The sequence below is a fragment of the Idiotropiscis lumnitzeri genome, chromosome 2, assembly GCF_059441095.1.
Source record: "Idiotropiscis lumnitzeri isolate Australia: NSW breed Sydney's pygmy pipehorse chromosome 2, RoL_Ilum_1.0, whole genome shotgun sequence".
Lineage (NCBI taxonomy): Eukaryota > Metazoa > Chordata > Actinopteri > Syngnathiformes > Syngnathidae > Idiotropiscis > Idiotropiscis lumnitzeri.
The window spans coordinates 29011924-29029611 of NC_142392.1; the positions used below are offsets into that span (position 1 = coordinate 29011924).

Genomic DNA, 17688 nt, shown 5'->3' on the forward strand with positions numbered 1-17688 from the left:
TTGTTTCTCATTACTGACACCCTATAGCTGTTAACCATCATTGCAGTTACAAAATAATTCAGGGAACTCTTATAATATTATGGTGTATCTTAGTCTAATTTGAATATGTATTGGATAACTTTCATATAAACAGTCATTATTCAAATATGTCAACATGAAAGTCAGTGTGAAAGTGTTGTTGCTTAATGCTTATGTGTAGGGATTTTGTCTCTTCAAACAATTTTGTTTTAAATTTTATTTAGAAACAGAATTTTTTTTTTTTAAAAAGTAAAAAGGGGAATGTTGGAACGTACTAGCAGGCTAAAAGTCATTTTGGAGAGAAAAAAAACAAAAACGAACGTAAATCATGCAATAAATAGCGACTATGATGCCTTTAATTCTTTTTGGTATCCAGATTATAATGGAAGCAAAAAGTACCCACGATGAAACTATCTCTAAATGCAAAATGAAATAATTGTAAACATATTTCACTTGAAGGATTCCTATTTTTTTAATGTCATTTTGTTGCGATGGCCCCCAGTGGTCTGCATCAATATGTTGGGGTCCCACAACAGGTCTTCCATCAGACGCACACAATAGCCTGGGTGTGCTAACTTCAGCTCGCATCCAAAAACGTCTGTGACTATGTCAGGAATGAAATCGGGCATCAGCCGCAACATGCTTCCTTTTTAAATGCTCGTTTATCACTGTTGTGCGGTTAACGGGAGGCTTACATCGTAGGACGTAATTTTGTGAAATGCCCTCATGGTCCGGTCCAAATCGGGGTCGCACACATTGCTCTGTATGCGGCAGGCACAAGTCAAGGTAGCACGGTAAAAACAATATAAGTCAAAGTCGCCGCCTGAGCTTTGACTTTATCAACCCAAATTTGTCTTTCTGTGTCCTACAGACGTCAGTGAAAACTATCTCCGTTTTGTGAAAGAGGAGCCAGACTTGACTCACATCAAAAAGGAGGAGGAGGAGGAGGAGATCAACAAGTCACCAGTGAACGTTGTCCCTATAAAGAGTGAAGATGAAAACAAGGATGAGAGTGAGGACAACAGAGGGGCGGAGCCTCCAAGCAGCAGTTCAAGTCGTCACGTGGCAACAGAAGTTGATGAAGACCACTGGGGGCCATCACAAGCACAAAATGAGGACACATTATCAGACGCTCATGTCGATGATGATACTAATGATGATGATGATGATGGGCAAGCCAAAGGTGAAAGGGCATGTCACACTGACTCATTCACTTCAAAACTGTCTTTAAAAGGGCACAGAAAAACACACAGTGGTGAAAAAACTTTTTCTTGTTCAGTTTGTGGGAAATGCTTCTCTCGAAAGTTTGATTTAACAATCCACACAAGAATGCACAGTGGAGAAAAACCTTTTTCCTGCTCGGTTTGTGGCAAGAGTTTCTCTCAAAAGCCGCATTTAACAACCCACACAAGAACACACACTGGAGAAAAACCCTTTTCCTGCTCAGTTTGTGGAAAATGCTTCTCTCAAAAGGGAAATTTAACAGAACACACAAGAACACACAGTGGTGAAAAACCTTTTTCCTGCTCAGTTTGTGGCAAAAGCTTTTCTCTAAAGTTCCGATTAACAGAGCATGCAAGAACACACACTGAAGAACCTCTTTCTTGCTCATTTTGTGGTAAAATCTTCTCCCATAAGTCACATTTAACAGAACACACAAGAACACACAGTGGTGAAAATCCTTTTTCCTGCTCAGTTTGCGGAAAAAGTTTCTCTCAAAAGGCAAGTTTAACAAGACACACAAGAACTCACAGTGGAGAAAAACCTTTTGCCTGCTCAGTTTGTGGTAAACGCTTCTCTCGAAAGTCTGATTTAAAAATACACACAAGAACACACACTGGAGAAAAACCTTTTTCCTGCTCAGTTTGTGGAAAATGCTTCTCTGAAAAGTCACATTTAATAAAACACACAAGAACACACAGTGGAGATAAGCCATTCAGTTGCAGCGTTTGTGCTAAAAAATTTGCCACTAAATGGCAGGCTGAGAGACACAATTGTGATGGAGAGAATATAGGGCTGGGCAATATGACCTAAAATAAAATGAGCAATTTTACCTCGATAACGATGAATCACGATAAATTTCCGCCCGTGGACCAAAATCAAAATAAATGCAGGAAATACATAATAACTGTTTTCTTTATTGACCAAGTGGTACACATTACTTTCAATGGAAAATAAAAGTACAAAAATCATGTGTAGAAGCCTTCCAAATATCTTACTTTGCATGACTTGAACAATGTCACAAAGAACAGGAGAAAAAGGGTACTTCTCGCAAAATTTTCTCTGCAAATAGATTGTGCCAAGATGCTGTTGTCACGATCCGCCGTCCGGCGAAGAAGAGGAGGTGATGCAATCGCCGCACGGCGAGAAGGACGTGGACCCAAAATGCGAGGAGGCAGGGATAAGGGTAACTTAAATGGATTTTAATTGGCGACAACCGAAGGGCAAACCAGGGTACAAAGCGGGGTAACACGGAACAATGACCCGACACGGGCCGTGTCCAAATTAACAGGCTGCGACCTCGGAAGGCTGCTTTTTCGGCCGCATGACGTCACTTTCGGCGCGACACGGCCGCGTGTGGTGTCCAAATTCACGGCTGTCACGTGCGACCTTCGAATCCAGCCTTGGAATTGGTCTTCGTTTCCATGGAGCCAAGGCCGCATGGCGCAACATTTACGTTACGCCCCCATATACTTTGCTCCTCTGTTCGACGCAGGTGATAAGTATTTGCGGTGGATTTATAAACGGCTTGGATAATCAATGGATAATCAGCGACGAGCGCCAGACCGAAGGCATCGGCTGCGCAAAACATTTGTATTATTTCATTTTAAACGATGGAACCCGAACTTTTCTTCATTTTATTTCACTTTTTGGTTTATTTCCATTTTGTTCTTGAGGAGAGGAGGATCACGCTTTCCCATCGCAGAGTTGTCCTTTATCAAAGGAATGAAGTAAATTCCAAATACGTCTATCAGCATTTTCACACTATTACCAACATTGACAGGTCAATAGGGTTATAACGTGATTGTTACAGATGAGCTAAAAACATCAGTAGTACATGTGTTAGCTTCATAATGGAACGAATATTGAATGGAAATGATATAATTATATACATTCTGAAACAGTTTTTATGAATTTAGATACTTGTGACGGCTTTATTGTCCCCGTGATTAGTTTTTACATATGGCAAAACACCAGAATACCACTAGAGAGTTTAGCGCCAGAGTTATTAAAATTATGTTGGTGATACTGTAGGAATGATGCAAGCAAACGAAACAAGTACAATAATTAATGCGTTCATGTTTTTTTTTTTTTTATTCAAAACATTCACAGCCAAGAAGTCCATACTGCAGGATAAACCTGGGTGTGCCAGTGTTGGATCGTTTTTTCAATGGAGAGGATCTCCAAACAGACTTTCGCCTGAGCAGGGACTCATTCAGAGTGTTGCTGAACCTCCTGGACCAAGACCGACAACATGGATGGGGTGTTGAGATAGAGGTCCTTGTCTTTCTCTTCTGGCTGGCGAGTGGGGCATCATATCGGGTGGTGGCACGAGCATTTGGGATGCCGCGGTCCACTGTCCACTACATCATCCACCGGGTCACTGGGGAAGTGGTGGCTCTTCGCCACAGAGTCATCCACTTCCCCAACACTGCAGGAGACCTTCAGGCAGTGACCCAGGAATTTGCAGGGCTGGCGAAGCACCAGGCATTTGCAAGAGCTGCTGGAGCAATAGATGGTTGTCATGTCCGAATCAAGCCTCCCCAAGTGGCCCTGATGGTCATGACTACAAGAACCGCAAGCTTTTCAGCAGCATAATCATGCAAGCTGTGTGTGACCATCAGGGTCGCTTTCTGGACATATTCTTGGGTTGGCCTGGATCAGTCCACGACTCCAGGGTCCTCCGGCACAGCCCTCTTTGGTAAAGAGGGCTGTATCCTCCTCCAGGGCACTTCATCTTGGCAGATGGAGGGTATCCGTGCCTCCAGCGACCACTCCCCCTCATCACTCCTTACAAGCGGCCGGTGCAGGGCGTGGGGGCCCGGGGCTTCAACATTCATCATTCCAAGGCACGCTCTATTATTGAGCGTGCCTTTGGAATGATGAAGGTGAGATTCCGGGCCATCTTTTTCCGCACCCTGGAGGTGCACCACACCTTTGGCACAAAATAATCTTTAACTGAATCATCAAAGAGCACAGACACACAAACATGGCAAAATATGAGAAGATGGAAAAATAGATTCATATACAATGTAATGAATGGTTAATAAATCTATCCCATCTTTTGGAGTGAGATGGCAGCCATCAATTGCCCCAGCCACCCCTGCAAACCCCCACGTAATGGATGATGTAGTGGACACTGCAACCGGTATGATGCCCCACTTCAAGTCACGAGAGGAAGATCAGGACTCTTGCTCGTGCCCCATCCATGTCATGGGTCCTGGAAGAAAGGTTCCATCCATGCTCCAAATGAGTCCCTGCTCAGGCGAAAATTGGCAAAACAGCACCGACACACTCAGGTTTATCCTGCAACAGTTATGAACTGGGAAATGCTTTTTTATTTTCTGTGAATTATAATGTACTTAATTTATGCCTTGTTTGTCCACCAGTTTTTCAATAAATTAAGTTTGTAAGCAAAATGGACATGGAGTCTTCATATTATTGTAAATGTTTTGGTCTTTCACAAACCTGGGCTTTTTCACTTTTGTCTGAAGAAGCTGATCTCAAGATGTGACTGGGATACGAACTAGTTCATCTGTTTTGAAAGTACCCCGGTTTTTGTTTACTCTTAAATGAATGTTATCTAAATTCAGTCTTGAACACCAAGCATATTTCACTCATTTTTTATTTTGATCTATCAACTTTTCCATCAAACTGAAAAACCTTTCAAATGTCTCCCTCCTCTCAGTTGCCCTTCCCTCCTCTGCCAACCTCTGTCTCTCCAATTCCTGTCTCCGCATTGCCAAGTCGAGTCTGGATAGTTTGATCATTTCATCCTCTCTCCTTCGCTTTCTCCCTCTCTGTCGTTGCTCCGGCTGTTGGCCTCGCTCTTCTTCTTCTTCTTCTACGACTTCTTCTTCTTCTTCCTCCTCCTCCTCCTCCTCCTCTTGCGTCGCCCTGGCCCGACTTGGCCCTGGGAGTTCTTCAGGGATGGCCTGACTTGGCCCTGGTCTTTCCTCAGGGATGGAGGCAATTAGGACAGGGGGGGTGATGGACGGTCTCTGTCCGAGCACTCCATCCATAAGTTTGAACCAGGGCCAAGTATCGGCAGTAGCTCTCCCTGCCACCCTTCGCCAGTCCCTGGGTTTTTGCAATCCTTTATATGAAAAAAGATAAAACAATCATATCTTCATTTTCACACACAAGAAAAAAAAATGTGGACTTCCATACTTTATACTTCATTTTTAAATTACCCCATTTTTTTTTTGCCTGCAGGGGCGTCACTTTGCCCTGCAGCTCAAGTTTTTTCACGATGGTCCTGTATTAAATAAATAAAAATGCATGCAAAAAAAAATAAAGGATGAAAAAAAGGGTAAAAAAAAGATGCAAACATTAGTCAGAAATCCTGGTGTTATGGGTAACATGCAGATTTATGCACTTCAGTACATTAGTTCTTGACCTTTTCAGTGCGTTTTATCATGTTACTGTGGAGGGTGATTCATATATTATTCATTAATATCAGTAATTGGGGAGCACATTGCAGGAGGTACATGGAATTTATACAGGGCACATTCTGTGCTAGAATAAACAGTTAGCGCAAATCTAATTCAAACACAAATGGCTGATGAATGGAAACTAAAATTGCTATAGTGGGTCTCACCATTCTTATGCGTTTTCTTTTTGATATTTTGAGTTTAAATGGATGGAAATAAATAAGACGATAATCCGTCAAATATTTTTCCCGATAGAAATTGTATTTTTGCCTCCATGCTGTGGCTGCGGAGAACTTGGCCTCCGTAAAGAGGCCGTCGTACTCCCCGCGCAGCTTGATCAGCGCGGTCATCTCCTTGCTCCCTAAAACATAAGGGAAAGATTAAATAAAATAATGCTAACATGCAGAAATAAGACAATTCAAATGTTTCAGCCGTACCTCCTATGCAATAGTTCTTAGAGCTACATTAGTTATATTTGGCCGATATCGCAACTAATTAAATTATCTTAATCTGGAGCTAAATATCCAAACATTGCTGCCCAATATTTCTCATGAGTGCTGTCTTAATATTACATATAAATAACTTGTACTTACATCTGAAAGTGCCCTCGGATGAGGCGGAACACGTGGCTTTGGTAGTTTGCATCTTGCGAGTGTAGAACGGCGTAGAGGAAGAGCGAGGATTTTATAGGGGCAATTTAGAGTGTTCAATCGGCCTGCCATGCATGTTTTTGGAATGTGGGAGAAAACCGGAGTACCCGGAGGAAAACCACGCAGGCACGGGGAGGACATGCAAACTCCACACAGGATGGCCGGAGCCGGGATTGAACCCACGCCCGATGATGTCTCTCACTGTGAGGCCATCGCGCTAACCAGTCGGCCACCGTGCCGCACTGTAGAAACAATATAAGACAAAGTCGCTGCATGAGCTTTGACTTGATCAAACCGAATTTGTCTTTTTGTGTCCTTCAGACGTCAGTGAAAAATATCTCCGTTCAGTGAAAGAGGTGCCAGACCTGACTCGCATCAAAAAGGAGGGGGAGCAGATCAACAAGTCACCAGTGAACGTTGTCCCAATAAAGACTGACGATGAAAACAAGGATGAGAGTGAGGACAAGAGAGGGGCGGAGCCTCCAAGCAACAGTTCAAGTCATCACGTGACAACAGAAGGTGATGAAGACCACTGGGGGCCATCACAAGCACATAGTGAGGACACATTATCAGACGCTCATGACAATGATGATGATGATGATGATGGGCAAGCTAAAGGTGAAAGGGCACGTCACACTGACTCATTCACTTCAAAGCTGTCTTTAAAAGGACACAGAAAAACACACAGTGGTGAAAAACCTTTTTCTTGTTCAGTTTGTGGAAAATGCTTCTCTCAAAAGGGAAATTTAACAGAACACACAAGAACACACAGTGGAGAAAAACCTTTTTCCTGCTCACTTTGTGGCAAGAGTTTCTCTCAAAAGACAAATTTAACAACCCACACAAGAACACACAGTGGAGAAAAACCTTTTTCCTGCTCAGTTTGTGGCAAGAGTTTCTCTCAAAAGACAAATTTAACAATCCACACAAGAGCGCACAGTGGAGAAAAACCTTTTTCCTGCTCAGTTTGTGGCAAGAGTTTCTCTCAAAAGAAAAATTTAACAATCCACACAAGAGCGCACAGTGGAGAAAAACCTTTTTCCTGCTCAGTTTGTGGAAAATGCTTCTCTCAAAAGCCAAGTTTAAAAGCACACACAAGAACACACAGTGGTGAAAACCCTTTTTCTTGCTCAGTTTGTGGTAAAAGCTATTCTCAAAAGTCAAATTTAACAAGTCACACAAGAATGCACAGTGGAGAAAACCCTTTTTCCTGCTCAGTTTGTGGAAAATGCTTCTATGTAAAGTCAAATTTAACTTGTCACACAAGAACACACACTGGAGAAAATCCTTTTTCTTGCTCAGTTTGTGGTAAATGCTTCTCTCAAAAGTCAAATTTAACAAGTCACACAAGAATGCACAGTGGAGAAAACCCTTTTTCCTGCTCAGTTTGTGCCAAGAGGTTCTCTCAAAAGTCGCATTTACGAAGCCACACAAGAACACACAGTGGAGAAAAGCCATTCAGTTGCAGCGTTTGTGCTAAAAAATTATTTTCTAAAAAGGGTGCTGCGAGACACAATTGTGCTGGTGACAAAAGCAGCGATCCTTGAAGCTTAAAAAAAAAGACAACAAAAAACTGAAGGAATTGACTCTTTGTGGTAAGATGTAAATGTGATTTTGAATGAAATATGATAAATTCAATTTTGCAAAGCTTTTTTATTGACACTAAGCCAATGTGATCAGTGTCAGAAGAAGCAACGTGTCTGAGTGATGATCTTTTTTTTGTTTTCATATCAAACATTATGAATGAAATTAATTGTCTTTGCCTGGAACAACATTTGTTAACGTTATGCTTTTCAGTTGTCTTTTTAATCATACCTAATGGAAAAGGTGTGAGAAGAAACTGTGCTTATGAAATCGTTGCCTTCCACAATCATCAATAAAATCACGTGTTCCACTTGCTCAACTGGCCTTCATTACGCTGTGTGAAAAGGTGAAAAACTAAACTAGTAGTTGAACTATAAAAAGAACAAGAAAGAGAAACGCAAATAGTCTCAGTTTCTCTCAAAGGTTTTGGTATGTCAGGAGTTGGCAACTTGATGGCGACTGGAGTCAGCGCTGGTTTTCTCGTTGTGTTTGGCTGGCTCGTATATGTATGGTCCATTGAACAAAACTCAAACTCTTCAAATATCCCCTCACATACATTTAATATTTAGTTTTCTGAATAAATTTCTGACGAGCTAAAACCACTTTCTAGGTTGAGCTCTATCAAGCGTTTGGGGTGTGCTTCTAAGCAGAATCTCACTTTGGAAAAACGTATCATTTTGTCAAATATACCAAATATTTTTTTTCCATGCTATATTATATTTTTTATACATTGGATTATTTATATAATGAAATAGGGAAATATTAAAATTGGCACTCACTTACAGACCTAATTTAATTAATAAGAAATATAAAACATTTTATAAATATTGAACTCATTGAGAAGAGTCCTGATCTTGAAATAAATATTGAATTATAAAAAATACTAAAAAATTAATTCAATAACCCGACCCTGGATGAGCGGCAGAAAATGGCTGGATGGATGGAATAATTTAAATTGCATACATATTCAAATGAACAAATATGTTAAGAAATATTCAAGTGTGAAATAAAAAGGTTTAAATTAATATTGATATAATTTTGCATATTAAAATAATTGAATAAATAATGTAGTATTATATAAGCAATCTTAAATATACATTGAAATAAAAAAAAGTCATGTATTTTTAAATGGCCTAATATAGATCTCGGAAGTAATTTTCTTTTTGAAACTATGAAGGGACTGGAGCTCACAGAAGTGACCAGTCTTGGTTCTGAAGTTCCGATGTAACCAGATACTGCCCTGAGAGAAAATAGGCCTGAGCATTGTTTATGGTGGGGGCAATTCTCTCGCCAGGTCAGTGACCTTCCAGGGTATGAGAGTAATTTAAGGTGGTCACGAGTAGACTGGTCGTATCAAAGGGGAGACGCATCTGCTCCCCCTCTGGGGGACTTTTGGAGGGAAATCCCAAAGATTAGCGTGATGGGAATGCATATGTAACAAAGGAAAATTAGATATTCATGTCCTATTTGGGCATTCCTTGTAAGAAGGTAATGTCTGAGAGGGGGCTCGCACGTGTGCGGAGCGCACACGTTTTTGGGGAGACTTCTTTTGACATCAGCATGTGACGAGAATTAAATCTTTCTTCTTTCTTTTGTTCTTTTCCATCACCAATCCAGCCTTACTCGGCTGCCTCTCCGGAAGGCAGCAAGGACCCACACTTCAAAGACAAAATATACTACATATTGAAAGAAAAATAAGACTCAAATATTGAAATAAGTATAGAATTGAATGTATTAACAAACAAAGAAATAAATACCTCCTGGAAAATATAATTATTTTCAACATTTGTCAAAGCACAACATTTCGATCAGATTGAGTTCTTGCTTGCACATTCTTAATCGTATTTTTTTTACTTTTAACTTTTAAGTTACCACAGTCATAGGACGCGCTGCATCAAAGGGCGCAACACCTGTTGAGGGTGCTATTTCTGTCTTTGAAGCACACACTGGGGGCGCCAGCCGCTAGCTCAGCTGCTTTTAGCATAGCAATAGCTCGGCTGATCGCGCTGACTCAGCCCATGGCAATTCACCTTGCCTCAATACCATAAGCAATCGCCACATTTCAAAGAGAGTTGCCATGATACCATTGACAATTGCTACCATTAACAATGACTCTAACCAATAATAGGTATCATGGCACTAGTCTACGAGACTACGTCAGGGGAGGGACTTCACTGGTCACGACACTCCTTAGAGTCACGGTTTCAAAAAAAAAAAAAAAAAACTCAGCATACAAGCAAACAATGAAACTAAGAAATAAGATTAACACAAAACGTATCTCTCATGCCATCAATATACCCAAAAGAAATAAAAATAACACAAAATGATTAGAGCAATGCCTTCTGGGAGCCACTCAGACTCAGCCATATCACATGGCTGTTTAGAGAGATGTGCTGTCATGCTTTGGGCTTTTTGTCTGTTGTCTAAACCTGAGACGTTTCTTGCTTGCAATAACAAATGATAAGACAGACTACAACATTGTGGACAGCTGCCCTTTTGTCCAGCTTTCTCCTACACCATCACCCAAACAACATAGTCACATAATGTATAGTCATGGTCACTTTGAAGCATAGATGACTCACACTTTGTCCAGCAGGGTGTGCTAACATGCACTCCGAACAGCCCAATGAGTAAAAGGGTTGATGGTCGCGAGTGATAATTTGTCCATATAATGAGCGCAGTCGCTTTGTTAGTTTAGGGGAAGATTTGGGACTTTTAAGTGCGCCTTATGACTGCGAAAATATGGTACTTCAGTGCATTTCACACCTGTGCCTTCAAAGAAGTCCTACTTCGTCCTACTTGAATGAATCCACATCAAAATACCATCATTTATGACACCACGGCTGGACAAATAATATCCAGAAACACACTCCCGCACCACTGAGTGAGTGTTGGACGATATAGCTTCTCTTGAAAGGTCCGACTTGAAAATGTCCTTGCAAGTGTATCTGCAATTAAATCCACACTTTTCCCTCCTTCGACCATTGTGGTTTAAAAAAAAGCAAGAATATATTTTAGATTTTCGAACGGTCGCCAATTACGACTTTCAATGTGTTGATTCGGCATAGTGCTGCCCCCTCACAAGTGAGTATCCAATCACAAAACGCGTTCATCACCCTCAGCATAAGGCCAGCGAAAAGGCTCACTGTAACCAACTCGTGATCTGATTGGCTATCGCAACCATCGAACAAATATGAAAGCTCATTGACTTTGACAGAAAAGATGTGAAATATATGTGAAACCTGCCCGGCAACACGAGCGAGCGGAATTCTGATGAGATTCAAAACTCTCACCTAAAAATAAAACGCTCAGCTATAATATGACACCAATGCGATGATTATGATCATTTTTTTATTATTGATTGTTTGGCCAACAGAGAAGGCCTTGAAGGCCCACCACTGAGTTACTTAATAGCCTAAATTAAACTTTACTTTCATCAATAGAGTTAAAGTTATGCTTTATTGTAGGATTTATGTAATTAATAGCCTTTGATGGATTTAGTGTACTTAATGTAAACTGGTAACGCTGAAAAAACAAAACAGACAGCAATTCAAGTTTAAACCCATATATGTGAAATGCGCTTTAGAAATAAAGTATATTTTTGCACACATTACACCGACATTGAGTTCCTCCAGATCGACGCTGACCTCAATGATGAAGAGAGCCAATCAAAAATCGCAACCCAAAACACAAGCAAACAGGAAAAAGTGACAAACAAGAAAGCTGGCAAAGTGAAGAATGTGAAACAGGTGAGAAACCCAACAACATTTGATGTTTGTATTTCCATACATTGTAATTTATGGACGGGAATAATTCTTAATTTCTACTTCTAACATAGCGCAACTGTTGCTCTGGTGAATGTATAATCTTGCGCTGAGCCGCCACTACAATGAGTTACGATTCTGAACTGCAGTGGGCCTCAACATAGTTTATGTCAGGTCAGGGATTTCGACAGGGGTCCCCGACTTATCAAGGGATGGATATACAGGAATGGGTCCCGGTTTAGACGAGATGGCGCCGAGGAGCAACATAAGGGGAGTCCACATCTGTTCTCGTCCTTGAGGGTTTTACCAATACAATCTTTTTCCAACCACCGGAGTGTCTCAGAAGTTTTTTTATATCACCACTCCAGCCTTGCTTGTCGACCTGTCCGGAGGGAAGCTGGGCCAGACCCGCACATCAACAACAATAATATACCACAAAGGTTAAAAGTCGTTGTTTATTAAACAGTAGATGGCGATAAAACCCGTCTTCACTCATTCAAAACTGTGGAAAACATTGCCACGTACAGGCGAGAAAACGCAATTGCAGTCTTTCAATTTGTCCCTCTCCGACCACTTCCGGGAATCTCAAATAAATCGAAAAGCCGTTTTTCCATTTTTGCTCGTGTTATATTCTATTTTTGTAGTCGAAACAAAATTTTAAATTCAAGCTGTTTTGAGACGTTTCCTTCCTTGTTGCAGAAAACAAACAAGCTGTATTTCAATTTGGGAATTTATTTTTTAAAATGAAAATCAAATAACCAGTCGTTTTTCCTTTGTTAATATCTGCTTCCAAATGTAATATAACTACTTTTCAACAAACACGTCCTTCACTAACTCATACATAATTTTTATGCCAATATGGGCGTGGTCTGGAATAGTTCCTTCAACAGGCACTCTGTGTTACTCCTGTCGAGTTCAATCAAGGCTCAACTTTGTTCTTCGGTTTTAACAGATGTGATGTATTGATTGTAGTCGTTTCTCATTGAGAATGCAGTGGTGCCCCCTGGGTAACTTGTTGATGACGTAAGTTGTTGTTGAGCGCTGAACGAAAAATACTGTAACGTTGTATAATAAGTCAGGCCAATTTGTCCATCCATCCATTATTAAGCCAAAAACGGCTGCTGTTGGCCGCAACCACGCCGATCAGACCACAACCAAACACAACGACAACAACAGCGGGACAAAGACCAGGAACCTTCTCCAGGTTTCCCGCGAAGGGCTTCTTCATGGAGGAGCCCTGCGAATCCTGGCTTCACAAGAGAGTTCCACAGAAACGCGCCATCACGTGTCACTATTTCACGCATCTTAGATAACTTTGAGGAGCATGGAAGAATCCAGTGTATGAGAGGGTCATTCTGGATGACACAGATCATCAACAAGCCCAGCAAGAGAACAAGAAGTTATTGATAATGTTCAAAATTCTCAGAGAAAATCGGTTCATCAAATTTCACGTGAAACAGGTATTCCCAAATCTAGCGTTCATCGCATTTTGAAGCGTGCTGTCAGGTTCGCCAATTTGACATATAGTGTTCGTGAGCTAAAAGGAGAGACAAACAGCTCTTTTGGAGACGGAAAGGTTAACCAAAGTTTATTTGACAACTTTATCTCCCCTCCCGTTCCTCGATGCTTTTCACACATTCCCTTTTATAACATCGGGGAATCAGATTACACTCAAGGGTGGTACAGTTCGTCTTCTCAAAAGCTGGTTCAGTCCGGTTTATCATTGGGGTGTCGCCATGGATCGCAGCTGACTTTGACGTCAACATCCTTTATCAGGACCCAGTTGCTTGCTTCAGACTTCGATGCCAACTTATCAGGGCTCTTCTGGATGTTGTTTACTTCTGAAGAAGTGCCACCGCCTCGCCAATTGCAGACAACTCCCTGTATCACCCCGTCACACTGCAAACACTCAGCATAGTTCACTATATTAAACTGCAACATGTTATATGCACTACATATTAAAATAAGCTGCATCACGGCAAATGTATAATAACCTCTTAATATTATTCTAACATTCCCTCCTGTTTATTCTACATTTGCCCCAAAAAATTATCTTCAATGGAACTTCCAAGGATTTAATTCCATCAAATCATTAGCTTGATAGCAAATGTAGACCCCTTTATCATTCTTTATTTATTTATTAATTTTTTTATTATTTTTTTTTTATTTATTTATTTATTTATTTTTTTTTTTTTTTTTTTTTATTTGAGCGTTTTGGATTAACGAATAGTATCTCCCAGGTAAATTCAGTCGTCGTCATCAACTTGGTCATCAGTGTCTCCTCCATCGCCAGCACTTCTGTAATCAATCAAAGGATATATTTCCTGTAGTTTGGAATTTGTTGGAGCGAGAGCTGTTGAGATAAGTCGGACAATCAGAACGCGAATGCAGGGAATACAACAACATCCACACAGTACAAGGATTGAGGTGAACATTGTTATAGAAATCATTACCGAAAATACCAAATTTTTATATTTACCAAACGTTTTGTTCCACCACTCATCCCATGCAGAGGTACTCACACCTGAGTGTTCCTTCAGCTTTCGGTTCAGGGCGCGCAAGCCTGTAATGGCTCTTGTGAGGGACCCTTCCGGAGAAGTGTTGTTAGGAATGAAAGTACAACACTGATCCCCAATCATGGCGCAAACCCCTCCTCTCTCTGCCAACAGCATGTCCACCGCGATGCGGTTTTGAAATGCCATGAGTGATGTTGCTGCCAATTGTTCTTTAATAGCTATAAATCCTTCTTCAGTGAAGTTCCCCAATCTTTGCACGTTATAGTGTATGTAGTTTATTCGATACACATTCTTATTCGGTGTAATCCAAAGGAGAATGGACTCGAACCCCGCTGCGATTTGATTTACCAACTTATACTCATCTGGTACGCCCCTTGGTTGGCCAATTGCATCCAAATAGGTCATATCACCATCCCTCCAGGAAGCACTTCGTCTTTTCCTGGCGTAATAATAGGGTTATTCGTGGGCTTCAACTGCCCTTTGAATATCCCTTGCTGTGGATGGAAAAATAGACACTGGTAAGAGAAGTGACACCAATGCACAAGTTCCAACTGCGTCCTTTAATGAATCAAATAATTTAGTACCCCCACACCACCACCACACATCGCTGCGTGGCAGTAGTGTACCTGATTGGAGCAGAGTTGTTGTGCACCACGCTGATGATAAGCCTCCCACTCTATTTTGTGTTCCTGTAAGATTAACACAAGTAAAGTTAGCCACTGCCACATCGGTCGAAAAGATAGGCTTATCTTTCGTTGCTTTCGTAGCCGGGTAGACATCATTCCAAGCAATGCAATCCGCATTAGGCGTCAATTTTGTCATTACTTCTAAAAGGCATGTTGATGGAAGAGCTGCTGGAATTACTCGTAGCAATGGTCTCGGGCCCATACATGAAACACAGCTAGAATTTGCAGTCTTAGCAGCTGATTCCATTAATAGTAGCCAATTATTTCCTAATTGGGTAACTCCTGTAACAGCCAAAAAGTGATCATCTACAGAGAGTTTTCCTTTAAATTTTAGCACCATTTTAGATCGTTTTTTCATCGAAGTTTTGGTCTCTATATTTTTTATAGGGGTAGCCTCAATTGGATTCTTTAAAATGGTAGATACACAAATTACAATAGTATGATAAGGATCTACCCCTTGAGAATATGGGCTTAAATCTAATTCTTCACACGGATTATTGTCGCATCCCCAATTTGTCGAGTTAATAGTTAACTGAATTCCTATCGCTACGTGTGTTAATGAAAGTTTCTTCCGCAAAGTTTTTGCACATTTTTCAGTCGTCCAGTCAGACCAGTCTTGTCCCGTTTCTGCTACCAGTCCATCCCATCTTCTAGTTCTCACAGTTAAGTACCATGTGTACCGGCGTCCATAACTTTGCGCACTATACGCATGTTGTCCTACTTTGAAAACGGATGCTTCACTCAATTTAACTTCAGACCATGGTATAATAGCAGTTGTCACCTTGTTAGTCGGCAAACAAATCATTGTTGCTGAGTCAGCAATGCTGTTGCTCCTAGCGCATGATGTAAAGTCCATCTTATCAGGTAACCTAAGATTTTTAGTTGAATGTCCATTATTATTATTTATTGGTGTATATGTTGGTGTATACAAAGCTTTCACTGCAACCAAGGCTGCACAACACAAAATCTCAATTTTTTATCCACGCGAAAATCATGTCAACCGAGAGACCCCTAATAGGGTAGGGTTGAGATGACTTTTTACAATGCACAAGGTGTATGTTGCTTGGGGAAACTGTCCTCGTTTTGGGCTTATGTTTCCCTGACAATTGTGTCGAGCACAGATCATACAGGCTCTTCAAAAAATCTTTTGAGAAAAAATTAAACCCATATGTTGTATAAAATTGGTTTATCTGTCTTACCACACCATCCCTCCTGTTTGACATGTGTGACAACCCTTCCTTACTCGCAACTGAATTGTCTACTTAAAAATATTCGAGCTACTTTAGTCATGTCAGAATCCGAAATGTTCGGATTTGAACGAACTCGTCGCCACTTGTAAACATGCGCAGAAGGTAAGAAAACTTCCGGCTGTCAATTTTCGGCCGAAATATCGGAGGTTTTTGTTGTGTTTTTCAAACTTCAAATGAAGATGCAACTCCAGTGAGTTCCAATACTGCGGGGCAGTGCGGCGCCATGCCGAATCAACACACCCAAAAGTCGTAACTGGCGACCGTTCAAAAATCTGAAATATATTCTTTCTTTTTTTAAACCACAATGGCCGAAGGAGGGAAAAGTGTGGATTTAATTGCAGATACACTTGCAAAGACATTTTCAAGTCGGACCTTTCAAGAGAAGCTATATCGTCCAACACTCACTCAGTGGTGCGTAAGTGTGTTTCTGGATATTATTTGTACAGCCGTGGTGTCATAAATGATGGTATTTTGATGGGGATTCATTCACGTAGGACAAAGTAGGGCTTCTTTGAAGGCACAGGTGTGAAATGCACTGAAGTAACTTTAAAAGTAAAAGTAAAAAAATAATGTGTTTAAGAATGTGCAAGAAAGAAAAATGTTGACAAATGTTGATAAATAATGATATTTTCCAGGAGGTATTTATTTCTTTGTTGTTTATTCATTCAATTCTATACTTATTTCAATATTTGAGTATTATTTTTCTTTCAATATGTAGTATATTTTGTCTTTGAAGTGTGGGTCCTTGCTGCCTTCCGGAGAGGCAGCCGAGCAAGGCTGGATTGGTGATGAAAAAGAACAAAAGAAAGAAGAAAGATTTAATTCTCGTCACATGCTGATGTCAAAAGAAGTCTCCCCAAAAACGTGCGAGCCCCCTCTCAGACATTCCCTTCTTATACGGAATGCCCAAATAGGACATGAATATCTAATTTTCCTTTGTTACATATGCATTCCCATCCCGCTAGTCTTCGGGATTTCCCTCCAAAAGTCCCCCAGAGGGAGAGCAGATGCGTCTCCCCGTTGATACGACCAGTCTTCTCGTGACCACCTTAAATTACTTCCATACCCTGGAAGGTCACTGACCTGGCGAGAGAATTGCCCCCACCATAAACAATGCTCAGGCCTATTTTCTCTCAGGGCAGTATCTGGTTACATCGGAACTTCAGCACCAAGACTGGTCACTTCTGTGAGCTCCAGTCCCTTCATAGTTTCATAAAGAGAATTACTTCCTATATCTATATTTGGCCATTTAAAAATACACAACTTATTTTTTCATTTATTTCAATGTATATTTAAGCTTGCTTATGTAATACTACAATATTTATTCAATTATTTTAATATGTGAAATTATATAAATATTAATTTAAACCTTTTTATTTCACACTTGAATATTTCTTAACATATTTGTTCATTTGAATATATATGCAATTTAAATTATTCCATCCATCCAGCCATTTTCTGCCGCTCATCCGGGGTCGGGTTATTGAATTAATTTTTTAGTATTTTTTTATAATTCAATATTTATTTCAAGATCAGGACTCTTCTCAATTAGTTCAATATTTATAA

General features: G+C 40.6%; 2 protein-coding genes and 1 pseudogene across 2 annotated transcripts in view; 2 read left to right on the forward strand and 1 right to left on the reverse strand.

The window, feature by feature from the left end:
• LOC148342219 (uncharacterized) overlaps positions 1 to 17688 on the forward strand; it is a 343669-nt gene that overhangs the window by 213657 nt on the left and 112324 nt on the right. The window lies entirely within an intron of this gene.
• On the forward strand, positions 1225 to 13015 carry LOC148342233 (uncharacterized). The gene is made up of 4 exons (XM_088285383.1): positions 1225 to 1917; positions 5253 to 5263; positions 6999 to 7791; positions 12980 to 13015. Exons 1-4 carry the CDS (start codon positions 1348 to 1350, stop codon positions 13013 to 13015), a joined length of 1410 nt encoding a protein of 469 aa, XP_088141509.1. The 5' UTR covers positions 1225 to 1347.
• Positions 13876 to 16067, reverse strand: LOC148342234 (uncharacterized; annotated as a pseudogene).